The 27,021-nt window shown below is 36.3% G+C and overlaps 2 protein-coding genes across 8 annotated transcripts in view; both read right to left on the bottom strand.

Moving 5' to 3' along the window:
- plekha7a (pleckstrin homology domain containing, family A member 7a) overlaps positions 1-14,294 on the bottom strand; it is a 97,936-nt gene extending 83,642 nt beyond the window's left edge. For 6 of the 7 annotated variants that reach the window (XM_058752411.1, XM_058752413.1, XM_058752414.1 and 3 more), the window contains exons 1-3: positions 14,147-14,294; positions 13,964-14,040; positions 13,785-13,842 (exon numbers count right to left, since the gene is read on the bottom strand). In XM_058752411.1, the coding sequence (XP_058608394.1) occupies positions 13,785-13,842; positions 13,964-14,040; positions 14,147-14,229 (218 nt within the window). In that variant the 5' untranslated portion in view covers positions 14,230-14,294. Of the gene's footprint in view, positions 1-6,395; positions 6,609-13,784; positions 13,843-13,963; positions 14,041-14,146 lie in introns of those variants that run through there. The other variant, XM_058752415.1, reaches the window with a different exon arrangement.
- Positions 14,295-21,002: 6,708 nt separating this feature from the next.
- On the bottom strand, positions 21,003-26,955 carry ppp1r15b (protein phosphatase 1, regulatory subunit 15B). The gene is made up of 3 exons (XM_058752333.1): positions 26,523-26,955; positions 24,719-25,818; positions 21,003-24,136 (listed from the first exon to the last, which is right to left on the bottom strand). Exons 1-3 carry the CDS (start codon positions 26,668-26,670, stop codon positions 23,927-23,929), a joined length of 1,458 nt encoding a protein of 485 aa, XP_058608316.1. The 5' UTR covers positions 26,671-26,955; the 3' UTR covers positions 21,003-23,926.
- Positions 26,956-27,021: the final 66 nt, after the last annotated feature.

Here is a 27,021-nt window from a genome sequence, read left to right as displayed (position 1 = left end):
ATCAAGACTCCCGTTTCAGAATCAAATGAAAGGCAAGTATTCAATATTTAAAAAACATTCCTTTTGAAAAAAAACCTTATGATGCTCATGTTTACCCAGTATGATGCTCAAGACTTGCACCCACAGGACTGCGTATTTGTGTGTGTAACAGAATGACCCAAGACTAGCTGTTGGAATGAATATTTTCTTCTGCAGTGCATTCAGAATGCAATATCAGTCAGTGTGTGTGTGTATGTGTGTGTGTGCGCAACTGAGTCAAAGTTTTTCACAATGGCCATGAAAATGGGCCATGAACCAGTCAATCATCTTCTTTCATTAAAGCTCTATTAACTTCCATTACCTCCTTTAACAAACACTCACTGACCTAGTTAAATAAAAGACTTGACATTTCAATGTAATGGAGGGTCCAGTCAAAACATCAAAGGTTCAATTTTAAGCTAAATATGGATGCACTAAATCAAAGTTTTCACAGAGCAGACAAATCCTCATTTCACAGGCGCATGGACTTCACTGAAAAGCTGAAATTGGGATAATCTCTCCCTTTTGAAAGGTGTCTGTGGGGAAGATTTTCTTTTAGTGTGTGATGTAAACAAGCCAAATTTCTGCAGGTCACACTTTAAAAAGAAAACAGACATCTGATTCATATTTGATTCACAAGCAAAAGAGAGTAAACAACCTTTCAAACCAATTTATTGGAGGCAGGGCACAACAAAAAGGACTGCTCGATAGCCCAGGTCTAGCAATGAAAGACATTCTGGACAAATTATTGAATTTCTGTACCTGAACGCCACTGTTAGACCTACTGTACCTAAAAACTATTGCATCTTATTTGTATCTTTATTCGGATACTTAGAATTGGTTTATTTGTTCTTATTTTATGACTGTTCACTTGTCTTCAAACTTTAAATTAGTTAGTCTAGTAGTTTTTTCTGTGGCATCAAGAATTGAGGTAACGAGAATTGTCAAACTTTACTGGTATCTAAAAATTTTGGTGTCATAGTTTATTTTTAGAATACAATGTTAGATGGGTCAAAAGCGATGAAATAACTATTTTAACAATAAAAAATAACTATTTGATTGATTGATTGACTGGTTGACTGGTTGATTGATTGATTGATTGATTGATTGATTGATTGATTGATTGATTGATTGATTGATTGATTGATTGATTGATTGATTGATTGTAGGGTCAGTTGAAATTTTGCAGGGCAAGAAAAACATTTTAACCACTGGCTAATGGGTGAGTAGAAAAAAATCCCAGCATTGAGCCCTGGGAAGTGACTTTAATTTGTGGCCATGGTCTATGCGAACAAACTAAGTGGTGTTTATAGAGCTTCAATTACATAAACATTGAAAGCCCTTTAATTTACCTTTTCATGGTTTCAAAGAGCCTTGAATTTAATTTAACAGCCTTGCACGCTAGAACAATTCACAACATCTCTTACAACTGCCATAAATGGACCTTGACAGAGGCCCTTAAACAAAACCTATCATAGTCTACAAATATGTAACAATAACATTTATTAGACAGACCCGAATGTTAATTTTGAAGGAAAATTATTTAATTGTCAAGTGACCCTGATTTTGACATTGCAACTAATAGAAAATATGGATACCCCAAACTTCTGACACCACCTGCTGCTGATCATGTGAGTTTTTAAATCCAGTATTTTGCTGTAGTTTCAATACTTTGCCCTATTATCTGGATCAATACAACAGTACTACCCACCAAGGCAGGATTTAATGATTCAGAAACAATGAAACAACCTGGGCGCTATCAAAGAGACTTCAAACAGAAATCATTATGAATAATTCAAAATGCAGAAAGAACAGACCCCATTTTAGGTTGGATATTCTTCCAGTGGTTTGGTCTTCATACAAAACCTCCCTGTACATGCACAGATTATACATCCCATGGCAATATCAACGTGCAGTATTTCTACACTTTACACAACCCTGCTTTCTTAAAGCACATGTGAACATAACAACAAGAATCAGCAGGCCTCATTCTGTTCTTATTAATGACTTAAATTAGTATCTCGGATGGAAAAAGGGCTTGAAGATGATTAGTAAACAAGAAAGCTACAGCATTAATGCTGCATTGCATTTTATCTTAAAGGTGCCATAGATTGGAAAACTGTATTTACTTTGGCATAGTTGAATAATAAGAGTTCTGTGCATGGAAATGACATACTGTGAGCCTCAAACACCATTGTTTCTTCCTTCTTATGTAATTCTTGTGAATAAAAAAGACCACTGAAAAATAGGTGAATCAGAACATAACACCGACTGTGACATAACAGTCGAGATCAATACGCCCCCAATATTTGCATATACCCGCCCATGTTCTAGGTCAGCCGCGAGCCAAACCATCAGAAGTTCTGCAGGTATTGTGAAGAAAAAAGCGAGGACAACAGCGAAAATGGCAGATCATGGAAATAAATGTTATGTTCCAGGCTGTGCAGGGGATGTGAAGTGCAGGGATGGGTTGGTGTCTGTATTCAGAAAGGCACAGAAAGCGAATAACGCGTTCTAATAAAATAACGCGAGCCACTAAAGGGACATGGTTAGCTCCTTGCTAGCAGTAGCCTGTTACATTACAGTACATAAGATTTCACTTACCACATACACAGAGTAAGGAGAGATGCCTGAGGATGATGGCGAATGATTTACAGATCCTGAGCACTACTGACAAGCATCTGATCTTGTAAAATGTGTGGTAAGTACTGCCACTCCATTGTATAAACAGAGTTTGTGTGATCACGAATCTCAAAAGCGAAAGTAAAAAGCAATCGTGAATTTGAAAGCAGTTTCAGTGCCTTGCATATTAATAGCGGCTCCCTGATGCCCGCATTTTATATACAGTTTAATTACCCGATGATACAACTGTGCGAGAAAGTATTGAAATATATATTTTCCTCCCTGTGTTTCCGTCCTGCTGTGTGAGCTACTGAAATGAGTTCAGCAGAGCTCAACAATGAGCCACACTGTGAAACAGCCAATCAGAGCAGAGCTCAACATTATTTTCATGACCCTTCCAAATAAGCCAATAACAGACCATTTCATTCTAGTGAGAAATGCACATGTAAAACCGTTTCTGGAGAATTTTTGCCCTTACCTAAGCCACATACCTTCTATGTAGATATCGGAGAACAATTTAAAATATTGTATCAATGCATTCCATGGCACCTTTAAAACAGATGTCAGATAAGGCTATTTGAGATTTGCAAACATGACAACAAAATTAGCAAGATCTTTGGCCTCATATTGCTTGTTGTTGATGTTGATGCTGATGTTCTAGAAATTATGTACAGATTAATTATAAAAGATGAATTGCAAATTAGTCTTCATTCCTACAACTTTTGCATTATAATATAATTATATTAGGAATAATATCATTCCTACGCCTTTGAATTACTAAACCTCATTACTACACTGTTTTCACGATCTAAATATGTCAAAAGAACTGATACTTTGTCAGCAAGTCGATAACAAAATAAAAAAGTAACAATACCATGTCTTAGTTTCTACAAATATACACAGTACTAAGTGACTAATGGTCTTTTCACACCAAGAATGGCAACTATAAAGATAACTAAAGCGCTAACTATATTAGCATCCACATCAACAGATGTTAACATTTTAACTGTTTATTATGAGCGCACACAGCAGTTATGCTTGAAACGCTCAAGGTCTTTAAAGTCAGGTGGATTCTGATTGGTTATTATTCTATGTTGTTAACATTGTAGCTGTGGTGTGGACTTCCCTATTGTCACTAAATTAGAATGACAATTAAATCTTTTATGGTTATACCATCCTTAGTGTGAACGGACTTTAAATTTGGTACCTGTCACCAGTGTTGGGCAGGTTACTTCCAAAATGTAATACATTATATATTACTAGTTACTGTCATTTGAAAGTAATTAGTTACATTACAATATTACTGTCTCTGAATTGTAATGCATTACATTACTTTTGCATTAATTTTGAGTTACCTTCACCAAAATAAAAATATCTAGCAAAAGAAAATAGACAGATATAAAACTTACGCTATATTTAAATGGGCTAAATTATATTTAGAGACCAGTATATAGGTCTACATTAACGTTACATTGCAGATTTGCTGTTTGTAATAACACGCTAGATAGCATAGCCATGGCCTGGTAATCTATACTGTATATGATATGGCAATGTTAGTTTACCTAGTCATTGCTGGTGTTGACAGGGATTTTACTGACAAGCTTGCTAAATGCCGGCGATTCTACTGTTGACAGAGGCTGCATATCTTCCACAACGTTCTCAGCCAAGAGTCTCTTCACATCTGAGGGTTCAAGTAACATGGCAGACCAAGAGAAACTTAATTTCTGTAGCTTTGTCTTGCCTGCACTCTCGTCCGCCGCATTCTTTCTGCAGCTCTCTCTTAGTGTTAGCATGACACCGACCGGTCCAGGGGTTTCTTCAAGTTACTCATGCTATTTCTCAATGTAGAGAGTTCTCTCGGTGTCACACATAGATCGTACTTATTACTCTCCTTTTCTCTGACGAATTAAAAATACTGGAAGTATGTCCATCTTGCAAAAGTAGAATCTGTCTCTGCAGTCATCTTAACCATCGAATTCCAGCAACAGGAAATAGACATACTATTTTATCTGCAATTTTTTTCTCTGGTGCTGGAATGTCTTGCAGTGTTGGTAAATTGGTAAAAATTGGCGTTATTGAGATTGTAACAGGTAAATTATTAGCAAAAAGTTATTAGTAATGCATTATAATACTACATTACAGCAAAAAGTAATGTATTACTGTAACTGTTCTACTTTTGTATTGTGCTACTACCAACACTGCCTGTCACATATGGATATGTTTGCAGTGATGTGTCTGCGCAGGTTCAAAATGCTGTTTTGATGAGTTATCATATTGTAAGCACAGGCAGTTTGTCTTAAGTAAATACAAACACGCCGGATTATAATTTTTTTTATTTGTTTACTTGAATTCTCGTTAAAAGCTACTTAAAGGGTTACTCCACCCCAAAATGAACATTTTGTCATTAATCACTTACCCCCATGTTGTTCCAAACCCGTAAAAGCTTCGTTCGTCTTCGGAACACAGTTTAAGATATTTTAGATGAAAACTTGTGACTGTTCCATTGACTGCCAAGTAAATTACACTGTCAAGGTCCAGAAAAGTATGAAAAACATTGTCAGAATACTCCATCTGCCATCAGTGGTTCAACCGTAACGTTATGAAGCTACGAGAATACTTTTTGTACGGAAATAAAACAAAAATATCGACTTTATTCAACAATTCGGCACCATCCGCTGGATGCAAAATGCATACACTCTTCTGTGTCAGCGGCGACACAAGGATACATCTGTGTGTCGCAGCTGACAGAGAACAGCGTACGCATTTTGCGTGCAGCGATACTCTCCAAAATGGTGCTACGGTGACGTTACAGTGCCGAATTGTTGAATAAAGTCATTATTTTTGTTTTATTTCCGTACAAAACGTATTCTCGTAGCTTCATAACGTTACGGTTGAACCACTGATGACAGATGGAGTATTCTGACGATGCTTTTCATACTTTTCTGGACCTTGACAGTGTGATTTACTTGGCAGTCAATGGAACAGTCACAAGCCTCCCGGTTTTCATCTAAAATATCTTAAATTGTGTTCCGAAGACGAACGAAGCTTTTACAGGTATGGAACAACATGAGGGTAAGTGATTAATGAAAAAAATTCATTTTGGGGTGGAGTATTCCTTTAAGTTTTTGTGCGCTTAATTTGTATCGGTGTATTTTTTTTAATTATTTTTAATATTATTTATATATTTATTATATTGATTGCATTTTTTTTACTGGAATGATTATACTATACATCACATTTTTTCTTTTTTTAATTCTTAATGATTCTTTGGTTATTCAAATTTTTACATTATTTTATATTGTATATTTTACTACTATTACTACAACTACTGAAATTTGGGAACGGTAAGAAGCATTTTATAATCAAATTTCTGCATGCTGATTTTTTTCTCAAATAACATTGCATTCAACAATGGTTTTCAGTTGCAATATCCAAACAAAACAAGACATCTATCAATATTCACTTATCTGTGTGCACCTGTGACCAGTCAACTCTCTTAATAACATTTATTGGACGTTGTCCTATCCCGTTTGTTTGCCTCCCTAAAAAGTAACTGTAAACAGAATCAGCAGGCTGCAGTCCAGCAACCGGTTCACCTGACTAGCACATAGTGCCAGACACTGCAAGAACAGTGTTGGTTGTGCTTCAATTTTTTGTACACGCAGAATGCAATACTATAGCTTTAAATGATAAACACGAGTGCCAAGCTGCACCTCATCTCCTAAACAGATCAGAACAGTGTTGCAAACAAGTACCTGTCTATTTCCAAGATGACCCTGTCCGTCTTCGGACATGCAAACTTCTGTCTGACCAGCACCGTCTCATGACCAGAGTCCCCTTCACAACCACAGCAGTTCCCCATTCCCGACCCCGTCTCTGTCCGCGCTATCTCCTGTCTCTGCCTGTCTTAGTCTGCCAGGACAGGACACGCAATCTGATGCTGCACTAAGATGCCAATGCTAATGTTTGCAGTGAGGGCACCAGGGGTTCAGGAAGCCAACGCCTCCTGTTTTCACAAAGCATGCCTTTAGCTATAGCCTCATCTGCCTCTCAATTTCTCCTTTGTCCCACCACCTCCGGCTAGTGCTCTGTCCTGCAGATCCCACCACACAGCCCACAGCCTCTGAATCCATCACAAGCAGACATGACAGAGAACACTGTTCCATATGAATGCATGCATGCTGTGAGACAAAGACAAACATCAAACTCAAGTGCCTAACAAGTGATATATCACATTTACGAGATCAAAAGGAATTGTTTGATTTAGATTTTTTTCCTCACTGTCTGTCATAATGCACTGCCAAAAGAGAGCCTTTTGTGAAGGTTTTCAATTCAGAAGTCACCATCTGTGTTCTGGAAGATAGAGATTCAGGTAAAAGAGAACAGCATCCTGTGGTTCAGTTTGTGAGCCTGAAAATCCAGAGAAGGTGACCTGCTAGATGGAGGTGGAGTGCCCTCTACCAGCATCAGATATGGGACAAGGATGGAAAGATGAAAAAACTTCTAATCAGACCCGGTCTCTTTCTTTTTATGGATCATTTTAATTGACTTGTCTTGCACAGCTATGATAGCAGAAAAGAAATTACAATGCAATCAGACAGTCTGGGGGCAATTCTGACAGTATCTTCAATCACAAACAAGCTCATGATACATATTTAGCTGAGTAGAGTACTTTCTCTGACCAAGAAAAAAGATGTCTCTGCGATGCTATCTTTTTGTGGTGTGGAAGTGATTTTTTTTTTTTTTTTCAAAGTTTTTATATCTAATAATGGTAACACTTTAGCATAGGAACCAATTCTTACTATTAACTAGTTGCTTATAGCATATATATTACTAGCACATTGATTGTTTATTAGTACTTAAAGCACTTATTCTGCATGACCATATTCTACATCCCTAATCCTACCCAATAGCCTACCTAAACTTAACAACTACATTACATTCTATTAATAAGCAGCAAAAGGTTTATTGAGGCAAAAGTAATAGTTAATGGTTTGTTAATAGTAAGAATTGGACGTTAAATTAAAGTGTGACCCTAATAAATTTAAACTAATATCTACTTTTCAAATATGTAATGAATATAAATAATTATAGTTATAATTATAAACGAATGCATGAACATTATCAATATGTAATTAAGTACGTTTGAGGACTGTATTTTTTTTTTTTACTGAGATTCCCACTTTTCCATTAATGCCTAAAGTTCTGATGCCTGATGAATATAATATAATTTTTTTAAAATATGCACATCAGAGCTTATCAGATTTAAAGATTTTACATCAAAACATGGCAGACAGCAGGCAGACTTTTGGTAGTTTGTTAGTTGAAAGAAAAAGTCTCTTGCTCACAGAGGCTGCATTTATTTGATCAAAAATACTGTGAATACAGTAAAAATATTTTGTAATATATTTTAATATGTTATTTATTTCTGTGATGGCAAAGCTAAATTTTCAGCAGCTATACAGGATCCTTCAGAAGTGTTTCCAATAAGAAACATGTCTTCTAATTATCAATGTTGAGAATAGTGTGCTGCTTAATATTTTAGTGAAAACCGTGAAATGTCTAAAAAAAAAAAAAAAATGTTTTTCAAAAGAACAGATTTTATTTGAAAATGAAATCTTGGTCCCACTTTATATTAGGTGGTCTTAACTATGTACTTACATTTAAATAAATCATTTGACTACAATGCACTTATTGTGTACATACATGTTTTTACATTTTACTGCAATATAATATGACCATAATAAGTACATTGTAGATAATTTTTGATGTAAGTGCATAGTAGTTAAGGCCACCTAATGTAAAGTGGGACTGAAATCTTTAGTAAAAATGACTTTACTGTCACATTTGATAAATGTAATGTGTTCTTGCTGAATAAAAGTATTAATTTCTTTTAAAAATTTGAATGGTAGTGTATACAGTCTGGGGATCAGAAAGCCTATATTTTGCTTGCACACTGAGAAAACATATATTTACCAAAGAACATGTATTTACTATATTCATCCTCAGCATTTCTGTCTGTATGGGACCTACAAGTTGCCATAGCCTCAGTGATCTAACACAACAAAAGCTGCAATTTGACAATTATTTGCTTTCTGAAAGACTTTGTGGAAATAAACACAACTGAATTGTCTGCAATGTCTAATTGTCTTCAAAACCGCCGAATACAGTAAGTTGAATAATGAGCATGTTCCTCATACTTATTATCTCTCAATATCCATCATTTCACTGCTTGCAGTCTAACAATTCTCTTCATTAAGGTCACATAACTTGTCAAACAAGTTTTTAAAAAACACAAGGTCCACACAGACTTAAACACAAATTCAGAATAATAAAAACCAAACGTAACTCTCACACTCCCTGTAGGTTCTGGAGATGCAAGTCAAATGAAACAGTAAAGACAGGATCTGAGAATCAAGTTACAAAGACAATGTGCTCAGTGGATTTCTCCCACTCTCACAGCCTGGAGGCACATTAATATGTAATAGCTCAGGAAAGCTCGCTCATCTTTATCATAAAGAGATTCATTAATATGAACCACACTGGGCTGCTTGGCTCACGCCCCCTTTAGGCCAGAGAAACATCCTTGTTTCATATCCTAAGGGTCTAGGTTGTGCATGATTAATCATTTAGTTGCTATGGAGCTTGAATTCAACCACAAACAGTTCAGAATTTTTTAAAATAAACCATGTATTTGTGGTAAGCATGTAGGGCCATCTACACTCACAGGATACTCTTATTCATATGTACAACTGAAAATGGTCTGTAATATCCATAACATTAACATTACCGAGACCTGTTGGAAACCAAAAACGTGACTCATTGAGAATAGATTGTGTCAGATTCCCATACACCCCCCCCTGCTGACTGTTAGGGTAACTACAGTCCAAATGAGGTGTATTGCACACTAGGCTTGTGTTTACCAAAAGACTACACCAAGTGCTTCTGTGGAAGTTTGCAAGGATCATAACATTGAAGATTTTTAAGAGCTTTGTTTGAGAAACATAGAAGCAAATACTTCCTTTAGCACATCTGCACTTCTTCGTAAAACTGCGCTCCATTTCCCACCCCTAAAATGAACTGTTGTTGGTCATGAAATGTGTAGTTTTTGGACAAAATTACAGTGACCTTATCAGTAATTGATCTGTCCAAACTAAAAGTGAAAATGTTGTTTGATGCAAGACAGTTGGCTTTAATCAATCATTGCTTTATTGAATCTCACTCAACTAATAAAACAATGAGGTCCAATCCTAATCATTTTTGCATGGAGAAAGGAAAACAGTGCAGATAATGATCATCAGAAATAAAAAATCTTGTTTTACATTACATACTACCTGATAAAACAGATCAGCGTAAACCAACACCAAGTTGAAAAAAAAAATCAATATAATGCAACGCAAGCAGTTTCACTGCAAAGGTTCATGTAGTAGCAAGAAGGTGTTTTCACTGAATACAATCCCATAATTCACTGTATCAGACTCTGAAATAAATGCAGCTTTGGTGAGCATAAGAAACTTCTTTCTAAAACATTAAAAAAAAAACTTAACAACATATTTTTAAATGATTTCACTTATAGTACTGTATATTTACATACAGTACATACATATAATATATATATATATATATAAATACATATGTAATATCACATTGTAACTAGATCTTTACACATATTTAGGACTCCTTTTCCCCCAAAGGAAGCTACAACGCTGGATTTATGGCAGCGGTGACAAGGCACAATAAGCGTCAAATGTGCTTCATCAAGTGCTGCCAGCATTTTTCATCCCTCAGCCACACACTCCTGCTATAAACTAATTGGTAATACGTCAGAACCTCCATCATATCCACCTCCAACAATTATTGGTCATCATTTTTCAGCCTCTACTTCCCTAGAGGAGGGAAGGCCAGAACAGTATAATCAGTAGATAGGCGGCTCGTCAGTATTAAATACGTCAAACCCTGAGTAAAGACAACATTCCCTCTCAAATATTACAGCTCACTTTCAGGAACTTGTTGAAGTCAATTATTTACTTGATCCACAGGATAACAAGTTTATTTCCTCTTTATTGCATGATTGGGCACTCCTATTTCTGGATGCCCGAATGTCATTGGTGGCCTGCATAACTAGTCATAGATTTTGAAAATATGTTCACAACGTCTCAATTCTCTGCCATGAACCTGATTCAACCACTGGAATATTTGTTAGATTAATTTCCCGTTGGGGCCATGAGAGGTTAAAAATGTATAAATGGATGAAGAAATACTGCCACAACAGATTCTGGTCCTTGCTTGAGAAGCTCGGGCTGCTGCTCTAGCGATATTATTCTGTGTGAATTACTGCCCTGAAACTCATAATAATTTAATCATAACAAATGCTTTCACCATTTGCCTTTAATACAGCTTCCAACCTTCTCAGAATAGATTCATATAACTTCTGATTAGCCTCCATCTGAATGTTGTCTATCAGAAGTTCTCCCAGTTTCTTCAGAGATATTAGAGGAGAGAACTGGCTTTTCACTCTTCTCTATAAAACTACCCACAGTGGTTTGATAATATTCAAGTCAGGTATTGGTCAGGGAAGATATTGAAGTTCATCTTGGTGTGCAGGTTCCAACTGTGCAGGTTTTATGATCACGACACCATATTTTTCAATTGCAGCTCCTTCATGGATGCTGGATTTGTGGAGTTCTCAGCTGTTGTTTTTTTGTGCAAGCAGGGCCTTCAAGGTGAATACTGAGCTTTTCTGTAGTAATTATGTGTTGTTTGGACACAATCCTTCTTAGTTATCGAATGGGCCCTATCAGTGAATTTTCAGTTTTTACCCACTATTATGCTTCGATCATAAAGTCTGGCCACGCTTTATGTGCGCAGTCATAATCAAAGACCTTTGTTCTTAAAACATGAAACAAGGCTGTTAAAATTAGAGAAGCTCCTGCTAAACTGGTTCCCATGATTTGCCCTTTTTGGAAGTCTACTGAAAGCTGAATAAATAAGTTTTCCATTGATGCATTGTTTGTTATGATAGGACAATATTTGGCTGAGATACAACTATTTGAATATCTGGAATCTGAGGGTCCAAAAAATCTAAATATTGAGAAAATCGCCTTTAAAGTTGACCAAATGAAGTCCTTAGCAATGCATATTACTAATCAAAAATTAAGTTTTAATATATTTACGGTAGGCAATTTACAAAATATCTTGATGGAACATAATCTTTACTTAATATCCTAATCATGTTTGGCATTAAAGAAACATGGATAATTTTGACCCATACAATGTATTTTTGGCTATTGCTACAAATATACCCCAGTGACTTAAGACTGGTTTTGTGGTCCAGGGTCACATATACTGAATGACAACCTAAACAATCTAGATAGCAAAAGGATCAATAAAAAATAATCACAACATTTTTTTATTTAAGCCAAAAGAAATTATATTAACCCCTATAATAATGGATGCTTGCATTATTTTCTCCAACCCCTGTAACCCTTAGTTTCATTCAGCTTTTTGTTCCCTAATCACACTTCATGTCACACTATACAGATTCAGTCAGGTGAGCTACAGTAGGAAGTCACAACTGCATCCTGTTTGTCTTTAAACAAACAGGCTCCACCCATGCAAGATCCTCAAACAGACTGGCGTGTGAATATCATGTGATGCATTTTGGATATGTCAGCAAATAGGCCTATACAGTCATGCAGGTGATATCTGAGTGTCTTCTGCCCTTTCATACTCAAGATCACAGCTCTGACTGCAAGTGCAGTATATGATCAACCATCTGTAGATAGTCTAATGCCAATTTCATCCCCAAATCAGCACTTCATGACTTCAAAATCTAGACAGCCTGACAGTGACTCCAACTATGTTTATTCAGAGATTTCTTCTACTCATCCTTAGACCCTGAGCCAACTCTGAGGATATGAGAAATCACTGGGAGAGACTTGAGACTCAAATGTGGAGCACTACAAGCCAGATATGAGATTAAACACACACGCCCCGCACAGATCCGACTAGGAGATGATACCAACGCAAACATCTTGGAGCAGAACAACAAGGCAACCCAAAAAAAAAAAAAAAAAAAGACTATGATTTTAGGGAGATGCACTGCTATGGCCAAGTCAGTCTGGTAACACTTAAGAATAGGAAACACTTATTCACTATTAACTACGACTTTTCCCTCAATAAATTCCTAATTTGCTGCTTATTAATAGTTAATAAGATAGTTGTTAAGTTTAGGTATTGGGTATGCTTAAGGATGTAGAATAAATTCATGTAGAATAAGGCATTAATATGTGCTTAATTACTACTAATAAATGGCTAATATTCTAGTAATATTAATGCTAATAAGCAACTAGTTTTATAACTTTACTAAAATAAAGTGTTACCGTCAGTCTATAACAGAGATTCTAAAAACAAGCAGCTTTTCCAAAATTATAGCAGAAATACTGAAGAAACTATCTTACCTTCTATGAGGCGCATTTGAAAATTGTGTTGAACAATGAGGGGAATTTTCACTGACAAAATAGGAATCCACACTAGCAAGAATTCTGCATTTCTTTTTTGAGATCTTGCATCAGATTCAGTTGGTCTCGGAGTTTGGAAAGCTGCTTGGTTTGAAAGTGACTGTCTGTGAATTTTTTTTTTTTAAAGAACCACTGATCAAAATTGTGTAACTTACATATTCATAATATATGTACAGTAAGTACAGTATAACAAAAATCTTAAACTTAAGATATTTTTAGGTATACAGTGCACAGACAATGAGTATTTCAAACTTAGTGAGTGTGCATAAAGCATACTCTAAAAGCATTCAGCTTTACCTAAACAGCATTTCGGGGAATTACGGTACAGTAGCACGGTTTAGAGACCCAGCCAACATGAGACATCAACTGTAAACTGAAAGGGGCGTGTACACCGGTTCTGTTCTGTAGACTTTATACTTGAATGCCAGTCTTTAAAGACAATAACTGTGCATGTACTGTAGCTTACCTTTGATACCCCTCGTGCACAATTCTCAATATTCATTTTTTGCTGATCAGGAGCAAGACTACTAGCACAGCCATATTAAGCCCGCTTATGACCTGTAATTCACCTGACGCACTACAGGACCGCAGTAAGGTGTAATTACTATAAACACATCCACTTACTCAATAAAGAAACTCGCTCCTTCCTTCGTAAACCCTTCCTCCCAACCTGTGGGTAGATCTAGGAGGCAAGAAAAATAGCACGTTTGCGAAACTTTTAGCATTCAGTTATTCTTTATGCGTATGCAACACGAAATAACACTTAAATATTGATATGGAAATGAAAGCCTAAATGCACTTACCGGATCGGATCATGTGTCCAGAATTGACAGGTTCACCAGTGCAGGGATGAAGCCAAGAAGTGCTTCTCGTCTCATCGCTGGCAGGGAAACAAACCACCTGTTAGCGATGCAATTGGCTGGGAAACACTCGAACGGTATGAGAAAGAAATTCTTTCTAATGCAATAGTAAACATATATCCTCACTCTGTGAAAAAGACCCTGCCGTCCCTGCACACCCCATAAGAGTAGTTCTCAGGTAAGGTGTCCCGCCGGAGCGGCGCCGCCATTATTCCCGTGTAAAGTCCTATCTACCTCATATTCCCTCCTCGCTGTCCTTCCTTTGTAGCGATCAGCGCTCGGGCAAAAGGCGATTAAAGGGGAGGGCTAACTTTGCACTTGTCTTTCAGTGAGCAAGGTTGGCCGACAAAAAAGATCAATTCCTTACAATACAGACTATCTTCCTGCAACGTAGGGAAAATAATTGCTCACGTTCTTGAGATATCATATAATAATAATGTGTTTTTTGTTTGTTTGTTTTTTTCAAAACAGATGTAGTCAATTTTGTCTGGAGGTATATTGCATTGTAGTGCTTGGTGGTCCAATAAATTGAATGTTCCCTATGCATGTTTTTCAAAGCATTGATTGATTGATTGATTTGATTGTCTGTTATTTGTGTGGCTCTTGGACTGTGGGTTGCCAGGTCTGCCTGTGTAGCTACTATAAACTCATACAGCTTCATTTCATCGGTTAGGGAAGTTTTATTTACACAAATGTAGGTTTGTTAAAGTTTCTATAAGTTTTGTGGCATTTAAAAAATGATTTGATCATTTATTTTAATCAGTAAAGCACTGAAGAGTGCCTTAAAACTCTTTACATAAGGCTAAAAATACAAAATATACTGATCATCTCCCTTAAAATTAATACATTTTGTGATTATTTATTATTTGTGATGTATTTATTTATCTTATGTCTGTGGACATAGCCTGCTACTTCAGTTGTAAATTCCCTTATTGTTTCCATAGAAAATAGTACCCAGATGACCTGCTTCCACTTATCATCTGCAGCAGTTCTACAGACTTGGCAACCTGCCTGTTATATTACCCAGTTACTTATTACATATTTACAGTAAAATATATTGTGCAGTTGTTAGCTTAAGTTATTTCTTTTTGATCCACTTAAAATGACTTTCATTATTCTAGTTTAGCAGGCTGATTCTGACATATTAAACATAATGCTGATATATTGACCAGTTCATTTAAATTTTACCACAAAAAACACGCACATAAGGGCTTTAAATTCTACTGATATAAAAAGATGCAAAACTGTTGGCTAGGTTCTGCTCTTTTTTTAAATTATAAAAATTATAAGATACATTTCTTAATTTATTTATTCATTGTCATATAGATAAGAAGACAGTTGTGTGTGTCCTAAAATGGCTGAATTAAGCTGAAAAAGTCAAATCAAAATAAACAGCTTTATACACAAAATAGGCCTAATAAGCAGAAAAACATTTTGTCAGTGTAACACTGTATGTCCACCATATACTGACATGGGCATACTGTAGATCGATTGAAAAATAAGAAAATAACCATTTGAATACAGATCACGGCACCACTGCTGCTTCAAACATTTCCTTTGTGATCTTCACAGTAGACATCTTCACAGTGGCATGAAAAAATACAAATACGATTTATTAGGGCTGCCAGGACATAAAAGGTTCACTCAATATTCTGATGTGATCGTATTGTGACACCTAGTGGCAAGTCAGTAAAAAGCAAAAGTTACTTATGCTATTACATTTCTGATCGCTGGGAGTACCACCATCAGTCCCCGATGGTGAAGAAAAAGACGATGAGGAAGGAGTGTTTTGAGAAGACGAGTCTGTGTCAGCAAGTGGAGGACCAAGCTACTTTCAGGGGTCTTGAAATCCTTCCCCCTGCAACCCCTCCCGGACCAGTCAGTCCAGCTTCAGTTGATAATAACAAAGTGACATTACAGTTGAGGGTAAGTTTACTGCCATAACACTGCTGTCAGTGCTTGAAATTTCATGTTAACTACAATTATTTGTCTTTTAGAAGACATTTTGAGCCGGTATGACATCAGCCTATGCTTGGTGAGAGAAGATAATAAATGTTAATTGTTTAATACTACTACTACTAATAATATTTTTTATTTCAATATGGCAAATTATTTTAATCGCTGTCCGTTTAAAATGTGATTGAGCAGCTTATCTCACTAATAAATAATTGTTAATGGCTAAATAGTAACAATAATAATACTTAACTGTTTTAACTCACTATAGAAATTGTTTTATCTCAATCTCCTGCAGCAGAATCCAAGCTGGCAGACTGGATTGGATATAATCCTTCTCTATTCGTGGTTTAAGCCACAGAGTTTCCCTAATTGTTCTTCACTCAGCTGAAGTGAGTGGCCATCCCTCCACACCTGGTCACAATATGCCCAGTCACGGTCATCGTGGTCCCAGAAGTTTCTGTGAAAGCTGTTCCCGTCACAGCTGTCCCAGACGTTCCTGTCTTGGCCTCTCCATCCATCAGTCTGGTGAGAGTGGCCCCTCCATGCCTTAGCATCTTGCAAGGATCCCAATCCCTGGTATATCTGGCACCTTGGCTTGAGGCACTAATATCTGCGTCTGGCATGCGTTCCTTAAATAATAAATACATTAAAAATCAGTTGTGCCATGTTTTTGATTGCTCATATTGCAATGGTTCATAAAGTTTCTTCAGAGGATGAAGTAGCTATGTTGCATATTATTGCATATTGCATTTTAATAAGATTGGAGGCATATTTACATAACAAAATACAGAATGTAGACCAAGGCCTCCATCCATTTGACCTCATACTTCAAGCTTCTCCATCTTAAATATTTATTTGTGTTACAATGTGCAACTTGAATCATTGTCTCTGCTTAATTATTTTTAAAAATCAGTTGCACCAGAACAACATTAGTAATGTTAATTCATAGCACAAACCAAACACTAATGGATCATTTGTTACGTTACCGTGCGAATTTTTAACCTCACCATTTCCAAATCAGCAGCCAACATCTTAAACATCTTTGTTACAGTAACATAAAGAGTTTAGTTCGACTTTAAATCCGCCTTACATGTATGAAACCTACATCTATGACAGGACTCTATAATGTTTTAATAACTTTTCATAAGTTGAAATAATTGAAATAATTTCTTAAGGTAAAAGTGCTATTTCCTCAAAAATCTCGTCGGACTCTCTCAGTGCGCGTGCTATGTTTTTTTAAATATTTTTTTCCAAGAGCGAGAACTCGCGCTTATTCAATGCTAAATATATATATATATATATATATATATATATATATATATATATATATATATATATATATATATAAATGTATTTTTAAAAAACTTTTTAGTTTTATATTTTACTTACGATCTGGCTAGGCCATATATCTACAAATAAATATATTTATTTTACATGTGTTTGTTTATTTAAAAAAAAAATTTCATATTTTAATTCAGATTTTGAATATATATATATATATATATATATATATATATATATATATATATATTAGGGGTGTCAACGCATGCTATTAATCAAAAAATTAACGCGTTAATATTTTTAACGCAGATTAATCGTTTGCTAAGGTTTGACTCCAACTTCTTCCCGTCATCGCAGCGCGGAAGGTTATCTATCATTGTGTGATGAGGGTACAGTGTTTCCAGCAGTGTTGCCAACTTAGCAATTTTGTTGCTAAATTTAGCAACTTTTCAGACTACCCTAGCAACTTTTTCTTCCAAAAGCACCTAGCAACAAATTTAGCTATTTTTTTATATTTATTTGGCAACTTTTAGCAACTTTTGATAAGTGACTCAAACAATACAAAGGCATGCATTTTCCATCTAAATTACATAAAAAGAGGAAATTAAAGATGCTTAGCAGTACACACATCTTTTAACATTAAGTTAGCTGCTGTTTGCAATTGTTAAATTTAATAATAGTTGAATAATTGAATCATTGTTCATTTATGATACACCTTGTTAGTAGCTTGTACCTACGATTGTTGATCAGTTAGTACACTGTAAGAAAAATGGAAAAGGTATTATATAGTAATTTTCCAGGATATTATCCGTTGTAACCCTGCACTCGAAAACACAAAATACAATACGTAATTTAAAATGCAGGTAAAAAAAACCTGTGAAAAATCAATAAGGAAAATTCCTATATATTAACATAGATTGTGGCCTATTTTACAGACTTTACTTAGAGTGGAGCACACTAAATAACTACTAATACACTGTTAAAAACTATAATTGTTCAGAATGTGTAGTTTTAGTTTACTAACTAATAAGAATATAAAAATTTTGTACATTTAATCATCATAATTGAAAGTTTATTAATTAATTGAATTATTGAACAATAATTCAATTTTGTATTTAAAAATAATTATATTTTAATATTATATTAGCATTTATATTATTTTACGAACAAATCTAAATTAACATATATAAAATATATTTTTTGACTGAGATTTGATGTAGTGACAATTTTGCGCCGTGATTACGTAATGACATTACAAAGTCATTTAGCAACTTTTAGCAACATTCCCTGAAAATTAGTTGGCAACATTGGTTGCCAGGGTAGCGGCACAAGTGGGCTATTTTGAAAATACAGTCGCGGGAAAAATGACAGAGCGGGTTGCGGTCTTTTGGGCTACTTTTTTAATGTACCGCGGCCGCTCAAAGTGTATATAGACAAATAAGAATTAAAATAGATCCTTTTACTAATACCTGGCAACTTAAGAAAGGAGAGGCGGTAACATCACAAACAACATTTCAGCAGAGCATAACGTTACATGTTAAGGCTTTTACACAGCAGAAATAAACATGACAACAGCCACTATATAAGATAATAAACACACGATTACGATAGATATGGTCTGTATGTGATTTTCTTGAGATTGAATGTGTACATCTGAAATGCTAATTTGTGCAGCAATATAAAAGGCTATAAATAGCATATTTTAACAACAGTAAACGGCCAAATTCCACATATGATCGTAAAAGGAAGTTATTTCAAACACTCGATGGTGGTTTGAAGTGAGTTCTGAGTAAAAGTGTACTATTAATCTCATAAATTGTCTTATGTATCATGACGCTAATGTTAGCTCTAATGCAGCTGCAGAACAGGTCCAATTCTTCTTCATAATGCATTTTGTCATAATACTTCATGTAAGGTCGCAAGAAATGTTTTGTTTAGGGCTGCAACAACGAATCGATTAAATCGATAAAAATCGATTACCAAAAGCGTTGGCAACGAATTTCATAATCGATTCGTTGTGTCGCGCGACGCGGAGACGTTTGATTATTTAAAAAAAAAAAAAAAAAAACTTTAGTTGAGCGCGGAGCGGAGTGAACACACTCGGTCTCTCTCGCGCACGGATGCTAGCAGAGTTTGGCGCCTCATAAATAAAAAAAAAAATAAAAAAAAAAAAAAAAAAAAAACGAGCGGAGGTAGAGGAAAGATACATGGCGGAGGCAGAGAAATCCGTGCGACCCAAGTCATCCAAGGTGTGGGAGCAGGGGCGGCGTTTGCGTATGGCAGAGTATGGCAGTTGCCATACCCTAGCCCAGTCAGGTGCTGTGAAAAATTATCCAAACTTGAGTCGCTTATAATTCGTTTTATTATTTTAAATCAGAGAGTTTTAAAATAGTAAACCAATGATAAGCATTAAAATAACTTGTCAGTAAAACTTCGTAACGCCATTGGATCATCGAGCTCTCAGCGAGACCTCGTAACTTCACCCCGCCTCCGTTCAGATTGACGCGCCGCGCACAGCCTGGAGAAGATGAGATCTCTGCTTTTTCGCAATGCAAGGGTGAATAAATAATTGGTGTTTGAATAGTACAGCGTTTTCTTTACTCAAACACTATGTCAGTAAAGGATAATGTTTTTGTGTGTTTGAAGAGTGGAGAAGAATTAGTTATTTGCTGTCTATATACGTTTTAAATATCCTGTGCATTATGTGCATAAGCGCTTAATTTGAGATTTTGGCCAAGTGTATTAAACGACAAGAAAAAACTAAGCGCTCATATAGCTACAATCAAAGTTATATAACCTGTAAAAGTTGATGAAAGCTTAATGCACTTAATGCACTTATGCACTGCATAACAGTTACAGCCGTTCTAACGACAGACAAAACACTCCATCTCCGTCATTCTCTGGTCAAAAACATTATTAACTCCATTTGAGCTTGATTTTCATATAATGTTAAATGCAAGTGTCTGATACAATACCAACGCTAACGACGCAGTGTTGTTAAATTATTTAATTTTTTGCACTCCCCCCCCCAAAAAAAAAACTCTATATATTTGGCAGATGTAAAGCATACATGTGTATGTTTTTTGTGTTAGTCCATTTTTATTTTATTTTATTATTATTATAACAGCTCAGGGATGTTCAAGGAGCAACATGTTTGTGCACTTTCTAAAGATTTTAGTTCTGTTTTTGAATAAAGGGTTGGAAATGAATGCTTTTCTTTTTTTATCCGATTCATCGATTAATCGAAAAAAATAATCGACAGATTAATCGATTATTAAAATAATCGTTAGTTGCAGCCCTAGTTTTGTTGTAACATTATTTATTTAGAAATACTTTTTATAATAGTTGGGAAAATGTATACTGGGATTGAAGTGATGTGGCTCGGTAAACGTTTTATTGCCAGTATAAAGGCTGATAATGGCTGAATAAAAACAAAAGAATAATGATAAAAGAATAATAAGGGTTATGTCTCATACCTGGCGGAGGTGTGAAAGGTTCTGTTTCCTTAAACTAGTTTCATGCATTTCTTTTTCAACACATTTACAGGTAAATCCTAGTATTTTAAATTTGCGATTAATCATGATTAATCACAGCCCACGACTGTGATTAACGCGATTTTTTTTTTTTAATCGATTGACAGCACTAATATATATATATATAATTGTGTTGCGGCCTGGAAGCAGAGGTCTTAACTGAATATAATGAGGAAGGATAGGCTACAATACATGCTCAATGGACATGCAGCACATAAAGCTAGCCATTGAAGAGAGGTGAACTGTGTCAGTCTTTATGGTTAAGCTGTGAGTTCATGCTGTTGCCTGTGTGAACATAAAGAGAGCTGCTGTTGCAAAAACTAATTTCAAGAAATCAATGTATGCGGGCTACATTGAATTTGCCTATATCATTAATTCTCTGGTATAAAACAGCTTTTAGCAATCTGGTTTGATTTTAATGGCAGTCTGATTTTATTGACGAGCAGCTAAGGAATGATTCAAACCCTTTTAACCTGTTAACCTGTGGCAAATTCAATTGAATGGGTGTGATTTGGAAAGGCACACGCCTCTCAATAAAAGGCCTAACCAAGCTCTGAAGTCAAAAGAACTGCCTGTAGAGATCAGAGACAGGATTGTGTCAAGCCACAATGAAGAACCAAACAGTCGTTGGTCCCCATTGACTTCCATAGTAGGGGAAGAATTAGGATGAGGACCATCAACTGTTTGATTACCAGCATTCTTCAAAATGTCTTCTTTTATGTTCAACATAAGAAAGAAACTCATACAGGTTTGGAACGACATGAAAAAAATTCTGCTCCACTGAAGGCAGCAAAATAAATTGCCTCCAAACAATGATCAATTTGCTATCTCCAAAAAAGGATTCATGTTGCCTCTCACTCACATTCACAAAACGACTCTGTGAAGCTGCTGCATCTGATTTGAATATTCAAATATCTTTACAGGAAAGCATCACCATTTGTAATGACTCATGTTCATGTTTTTAACCACTTAATGTACACTGACCGTTCACATTATTAACATTCAGTACTATTTAAAAATGACTATGTAATAATAACCAATCCAGCGCGAATTTCTCTCTGTAACATGAGATGTGTCTGACTACCTGTGGTTTTTTTTGTCTCGCACACTGTGGCTGCTGACTACTCTATTGCATCAGGCAGTCAGTGCTTTGTAATTGTGACTCCAGAGATCCCCCTTCACAAGCTTTGGACTCTCCAGGATGAGTAATAGAGGCTGGGGCCATGCTGGCTGCCCTCCCACAACACACCAGCCCCTGCTGCAATCATATGCAATCCTCTCATTGCCAAATAGTGCTGTGCTTGGTTGCCTAGAGACCAAGGTCACCTGGGTGAAGGCACCTTAGGAGAGGAAGACACCATAGCAGCGCCACATGCAACTAGCATCATGCGTCCAGCTACCAACCCTTCCTCAAACTACTCTCCGATCTGTTGCTTTCAAACCGGCACTGTTTCAACAAGCAAAAAGTAAAGTACAACCAGTCAGCTATTGCTAATAGTGTTAAACACTTTCATAATAGCATGTGTGTCGACCTTTACGTTATCAATAAATGTCTGAAATGCAATCTAATTAACTCCAGGACAAAGCACCATTAAATTAGACCTGCAGTCTGTTGTCACAGCATGAAAGATTGCGTAAACGATTGCTTGTCTTTGCACCATGCAAGCTTGTGTTGCAGCTGATGTGTCGAGGGGAGATGCTAATTGATTTCTTCTCAAGGGAGAGAGTTTCATCACGCTTTGTTTTTAACCCTCTCTTACAGGGGCTGCACATGATGGTCTCGCAGGAGTTCTGTACCTCTACAGTCAGAGTCTGAGACACAATGAACTAGTAAGATGAACCAAAACAAATGAGTCAGGACACAGTGTGCAAGGAAACAACTGTACATTCAACACATGCAGAATGTGATAATAGAACATTTGAAGAGTAATAAAACAGAAATAAAAGCAAAAAAAAAAAAAACTTGCTGTCATTTAATTTATTCTCACGTACAAACTGTGAAGTCAAATGTAGCAAACATAACAGCATCTGTTTTTGTAGGACATATGGTTTAGGATGTAATTTACATATTCACTACTGCTCAAAAGTTTGGAGTTTGTAAGATTTTTAAACGTTTTTAAAAGAAGTTTCTTATGCTCAACAAGGCTGCATTTATTTGGTCAAAATTCAGTTAAACAGTAATATTGTGAAATATTATATACACTCAAGAAACATTTAATATTATCATTGTTGAAAATTGTGCTTCTTAATAATTACGAAGAAACTGTGATGCATTTGAATGTGTTCTTGCTGAATAAAAGTATTAAAAAAAAACTTACTGACTGAAAACTTTTTAACAGTAGTGTATTTGAACAAATATATATATATATATATATATCTATATATAGAAAAATGTAAACATCGAGGTGCATTGTAACTTGGTCTTGTTATATCTTTTTTTTTTGCATTTTCATCAACATAATGAATAATAATAAAAAGCAGCCTATTTTCACACCATTTAAAACCATTGGAATAAACAAGGTATAATGTACCCAAAAATTAAAATTGTTATCTTTTACTCTTCCTCACATCATTCCAAACCTGTGAGACTTTCTTTCTTTTGTGAAATACAAGAGGAGATATTTTGAAGAATTATAACTGAACTATTTTTTGTTTTGAAGAATCTTTACTTAACTATTTTGTCCATACAATGAAAGTCAGTGGGTTCCAAAACAACACTGGACCCTCTGACTTTCATGCCATTTTTCAAAAAGTCTTATTTTGCGTTTCACATGAAAGTTTCGGAATTGGCAGTGGCATGAGGGTAAATGTTGGCAGAATATTCATGTTTAGGTGAACTATCTCTTTAAATAAAATAACACTAGTCTAGTACTCCAACATATCAACAATTTGAGTTAAAAAATAAATGTGTGATCAGTCGCACTGAAGAGTCTGTAAGGCATAGCAAAAAACAACAACAACAACAAAAAACAAATCAGTAGCAACATTCAGTAGCAGTCAAGGTACAATGTGTGTTGGGACACAGCAATGAGGTATAAATGTCAATTTAAGTCAATATAACAGTCTAGAGGCTGGCATGGGAACTATAAGATCAATAATTACAATCAGAAACCAATTTTTGCAGATCAAGGGCTGGTTACTTCTGTACTCTGTCCTTATAGGCCCACAGCTTTTCCCTGTGCGACAAACTAAAACAGTAGCCAATGGCCTTCTCAGTTTCATTGATTCTCTTACGGAAACGGTCTCTGTCCCGTGCAAACTCCTCCCACGGTCCCTTACGAGATGCTTGAAAAGCAAAGGACCAAGCTTGCATCTTGTGGACTTGTACGATAGGAGAAAATTTCACCTGGAAAACATTAGCAACATGCTGTTAGCAAGCAATGATTGACAGTTGACATAAGTGTCATAAAGGTGCGGTCAGATTAGCAAATTTTTGGCAAAATTTTGCAGGCAAAATGGTCAATAGTGTCAATACTGGTGTGATTTATGAAGCACAGTTTCATAAAATCACTTTCAAACCAAGCAGCTTTCTGTTGGTCAGCTTGGCAAGTTTGAGTGAGCAACTTGAACCTGTTGCCAAATCGTGAAAATTCGCTAAACAACAGTGACAAGAGTTAAAGAGATGGTTCTCTAAAAAAAATTTACATTTTTGTCATCTTTTACTCACCCTCATGTCATTACAAACCTGTATGAGTTTCTTTCTTATGTTGAACATAAAAGGCGGCATTTTGAAGAAGGCTGGTAATCAAACAGTTGATGGTCCCCATTGACTTCCATAGTAATTCTTCCTCTACTATGGAAGTCAATGGGGACTAACAACTGTTTGGTTCTTCAAAATACTTCAACAAGAACGAATAACATGAGGGCAATTAAATGATGACAAAATTTTCATTTTTTGGTTAACTATTCTTTTAAGACTGATAATTACCTTCTTAAAATTGGGACATTTCCTTTGGTTGCCCTGAAGGGCAGTCAGACCAACATGTCTTCTCCATGGCACCGCTGATAATGTCTCAACTGGTAATTTGTGGCAGCAATGGCGAGCAACTTTACTTGATGGTAATGGCGGCTTTGAGCGTCTTGAAGATTTTAATAGTCTATCCGTTTTATTTTGTGTGTTGTCACTGGGCGAATCATGTTTTGAAGGTAGTGATGTAGCTGGTGAGCTTTGAAGAGGGGCTCTGAAATTCAATGGGTGATATGGGTCATCATTCTGAGAGAGGGATCTCCATAAGGCCTCTTCTTCTTCATCTTCAGAACCTGGTTTGGAAGAGTCGGAGCCTGTAGATGCAGTGGACTGTGATACAGTGGGACTTTCAGCCTTCAAAACCACCTGCGTTTTGCTTTTTTCAGGAACCGCACTGGACAAACATGCCGTGAAGTGTAGAGGGTGATATGGATCTGTCGAGCTGGTCAGAAGGTCCCAGAGCTTGTCATTCTCCTCTCGTTCTCCTTCAAAGCAAGAGCTGTCTGTGCTTCCCCAGCTGAACTCGCTGTCTGAGAATTGACCGACTGACTGCACTTTACATGGAGCTTGAACATCCTCTGTAGATGAACTACATGAATCAGGATCACCGATGGGCTTCTGATGCTTTACGAACTCTTTTGCAGAAAACCCAGACACATGTGCAGTAAACGTGCAGGTGTTCTCTCCGCATTTCCTCTCTGATCCTCCTAATATGGTCCAGTCGTATCCATGTTTCCACATAGAGTGATCTCCAATATAGAGGTCTTCAGTGTCATTGAGACACTCTGTTGCGTGGGACACAAGGTCATCCACCAAGGAGCAACAGAGTTCATCGCTGACCAGACTGGACAGGACAGCTCTGGAGCTCACGTCGAATGGGTCCCTGCCGAATTTTGAAAGTGGATTGGAACCCCCGACCACTATGTTTTTGTTGTTTTCAAACAAAGATGAGAGCAGGAAACTGTCAGAAGGGTCTCCTGACCCACTTGTCATGTGCTGAATGTGTTGCCCTGTCTCATCTGTAATTCTAAGGTGGACTTCAAACCTGAACATCTGGAAAACTGGGGACCAAACAAAGAGTTACTAAAATTACCTTAGGTCATAAATAGAGGTCTTTCTCATAATTAATAATAGAAATGTATATTAGGATGGATGGATGGATAGGTAGACTGATAGATAGATGAATGAATATGTTTTTAATCAATAATAAAATGTTAAAATACTGATAGAAAAATACAATCCATATTTAATGTTACGTTTTTGTCCCTTCTCATTATAAAATAAATAATAATATGTATGTGTGTACAATAATAATAAATAATCAAATTAAATATTAATAATAAAAAATAGTATAAATATATTAGCCAGGTAAAATTATACTCATAATGACTATAAATATTCATAATTATATTATAATAAACAAAAACCCTGCATCCCTGAGTTATTTGGTTTAAAATGCAATATTGCATCACTATTAACTTTTATGTCCCTCTCCTCTAAAGAAAATACGTTTCGTTTCGGACGAATGTAAATGAACAAATATGCAAATCTTGTATCAAAAGTGTACAAATGCAAATGAATTGACCAACAGCACTTTTTTTTTTTTTAGTTTGCACTTGTAATCTATAAGAATAATATATCTATACAGTGATCTACATCATAATGATAACGTTAGATAAGTGCATCTATGTAAATCTGCAATGCATAGGCTACGGATAGCAAAACATTTCAATGCAAATATATGAACGAGTAAAACCAGAATTACCCGAAATCAAAGTGCAGCAGATGACCTGCACCAGCAGTCGCAGGTGCTCCCACAGCACCGTCAGGATCTGTTTAGTCCAGGGCAGAAGCATCATGCCGCTGTCCCCAAACCGCCGCAGCGCGGTCCGCTCAGATGCGCTCCTTTCCATCTTCAAACAATACCCTGTCACGTATTCTGATATTCGTCCCTTGGTTTGTTTTCTCTGTCGTAATTTATCGGCTGATTTTTGAAGTTTGCGAACCACATCTTCGCAGATATGTGAGCGTTAACTCCGAGCGAAAGCTGCTGAGGTCCACATGATCACCAAGTCCCGTGTACAGCAGCTCCGAACGAACGTGTGACTGTGACAGACGGCTTCAACTTAAGAAAGCGCTCCACTATAAACAAATATCTCCAGCCCTGCAACCGTGCGACCTTTGATTTGATCGCTTATGTGTCACTCACACTGGCACCGCCCTCTTTCGCAACAAACCACGCCCACATGGTAGCGTAGTCCAGT

This window comes from Onychostoma macrolepis, chromosome 18, assembly GCF_012432095.1.
Source record: "Onychostoma macrolepis isolate SWU-2019 chromosome 18, ASM1243209v1, whole genome shotgun sequence".
NCBI classification, from domain to species: Eukaryota; Metazoa; Chordata; class Actinopteri; order Cypriniformes; family Cyprinidae; genus Onychostoma; species Onychostoma macrolepis.
Note: the sequence above shows the minus strand (reverse complement) of the source record. Positions and strands in the feature narration are given on the sequence as shown.

Coding starts and splice junctions, on each gene's coding strand:
- ppp1r15b (XM_058752333.1), bottom strand. CDS start 26,670: ATGGAAAGGAGCGCATCTGAGCGGACCGCGCTGCGGCGGTTTGGGGAC. Junction 25,819..26,522: donor CTGCTGCACTTTGATTTCGG/GTAATTCTGGTT, acceptor TTTGGTCCCCAG/TTTTCCAGATGTTCAGGTTT. Junction 24,137..24,718: donor AATGTCCCAATTTTAAGAAG/GTAATTATCAGT, acceptor AATGTTTTCCAG/GTGAAATTTTCTCCTATCGT.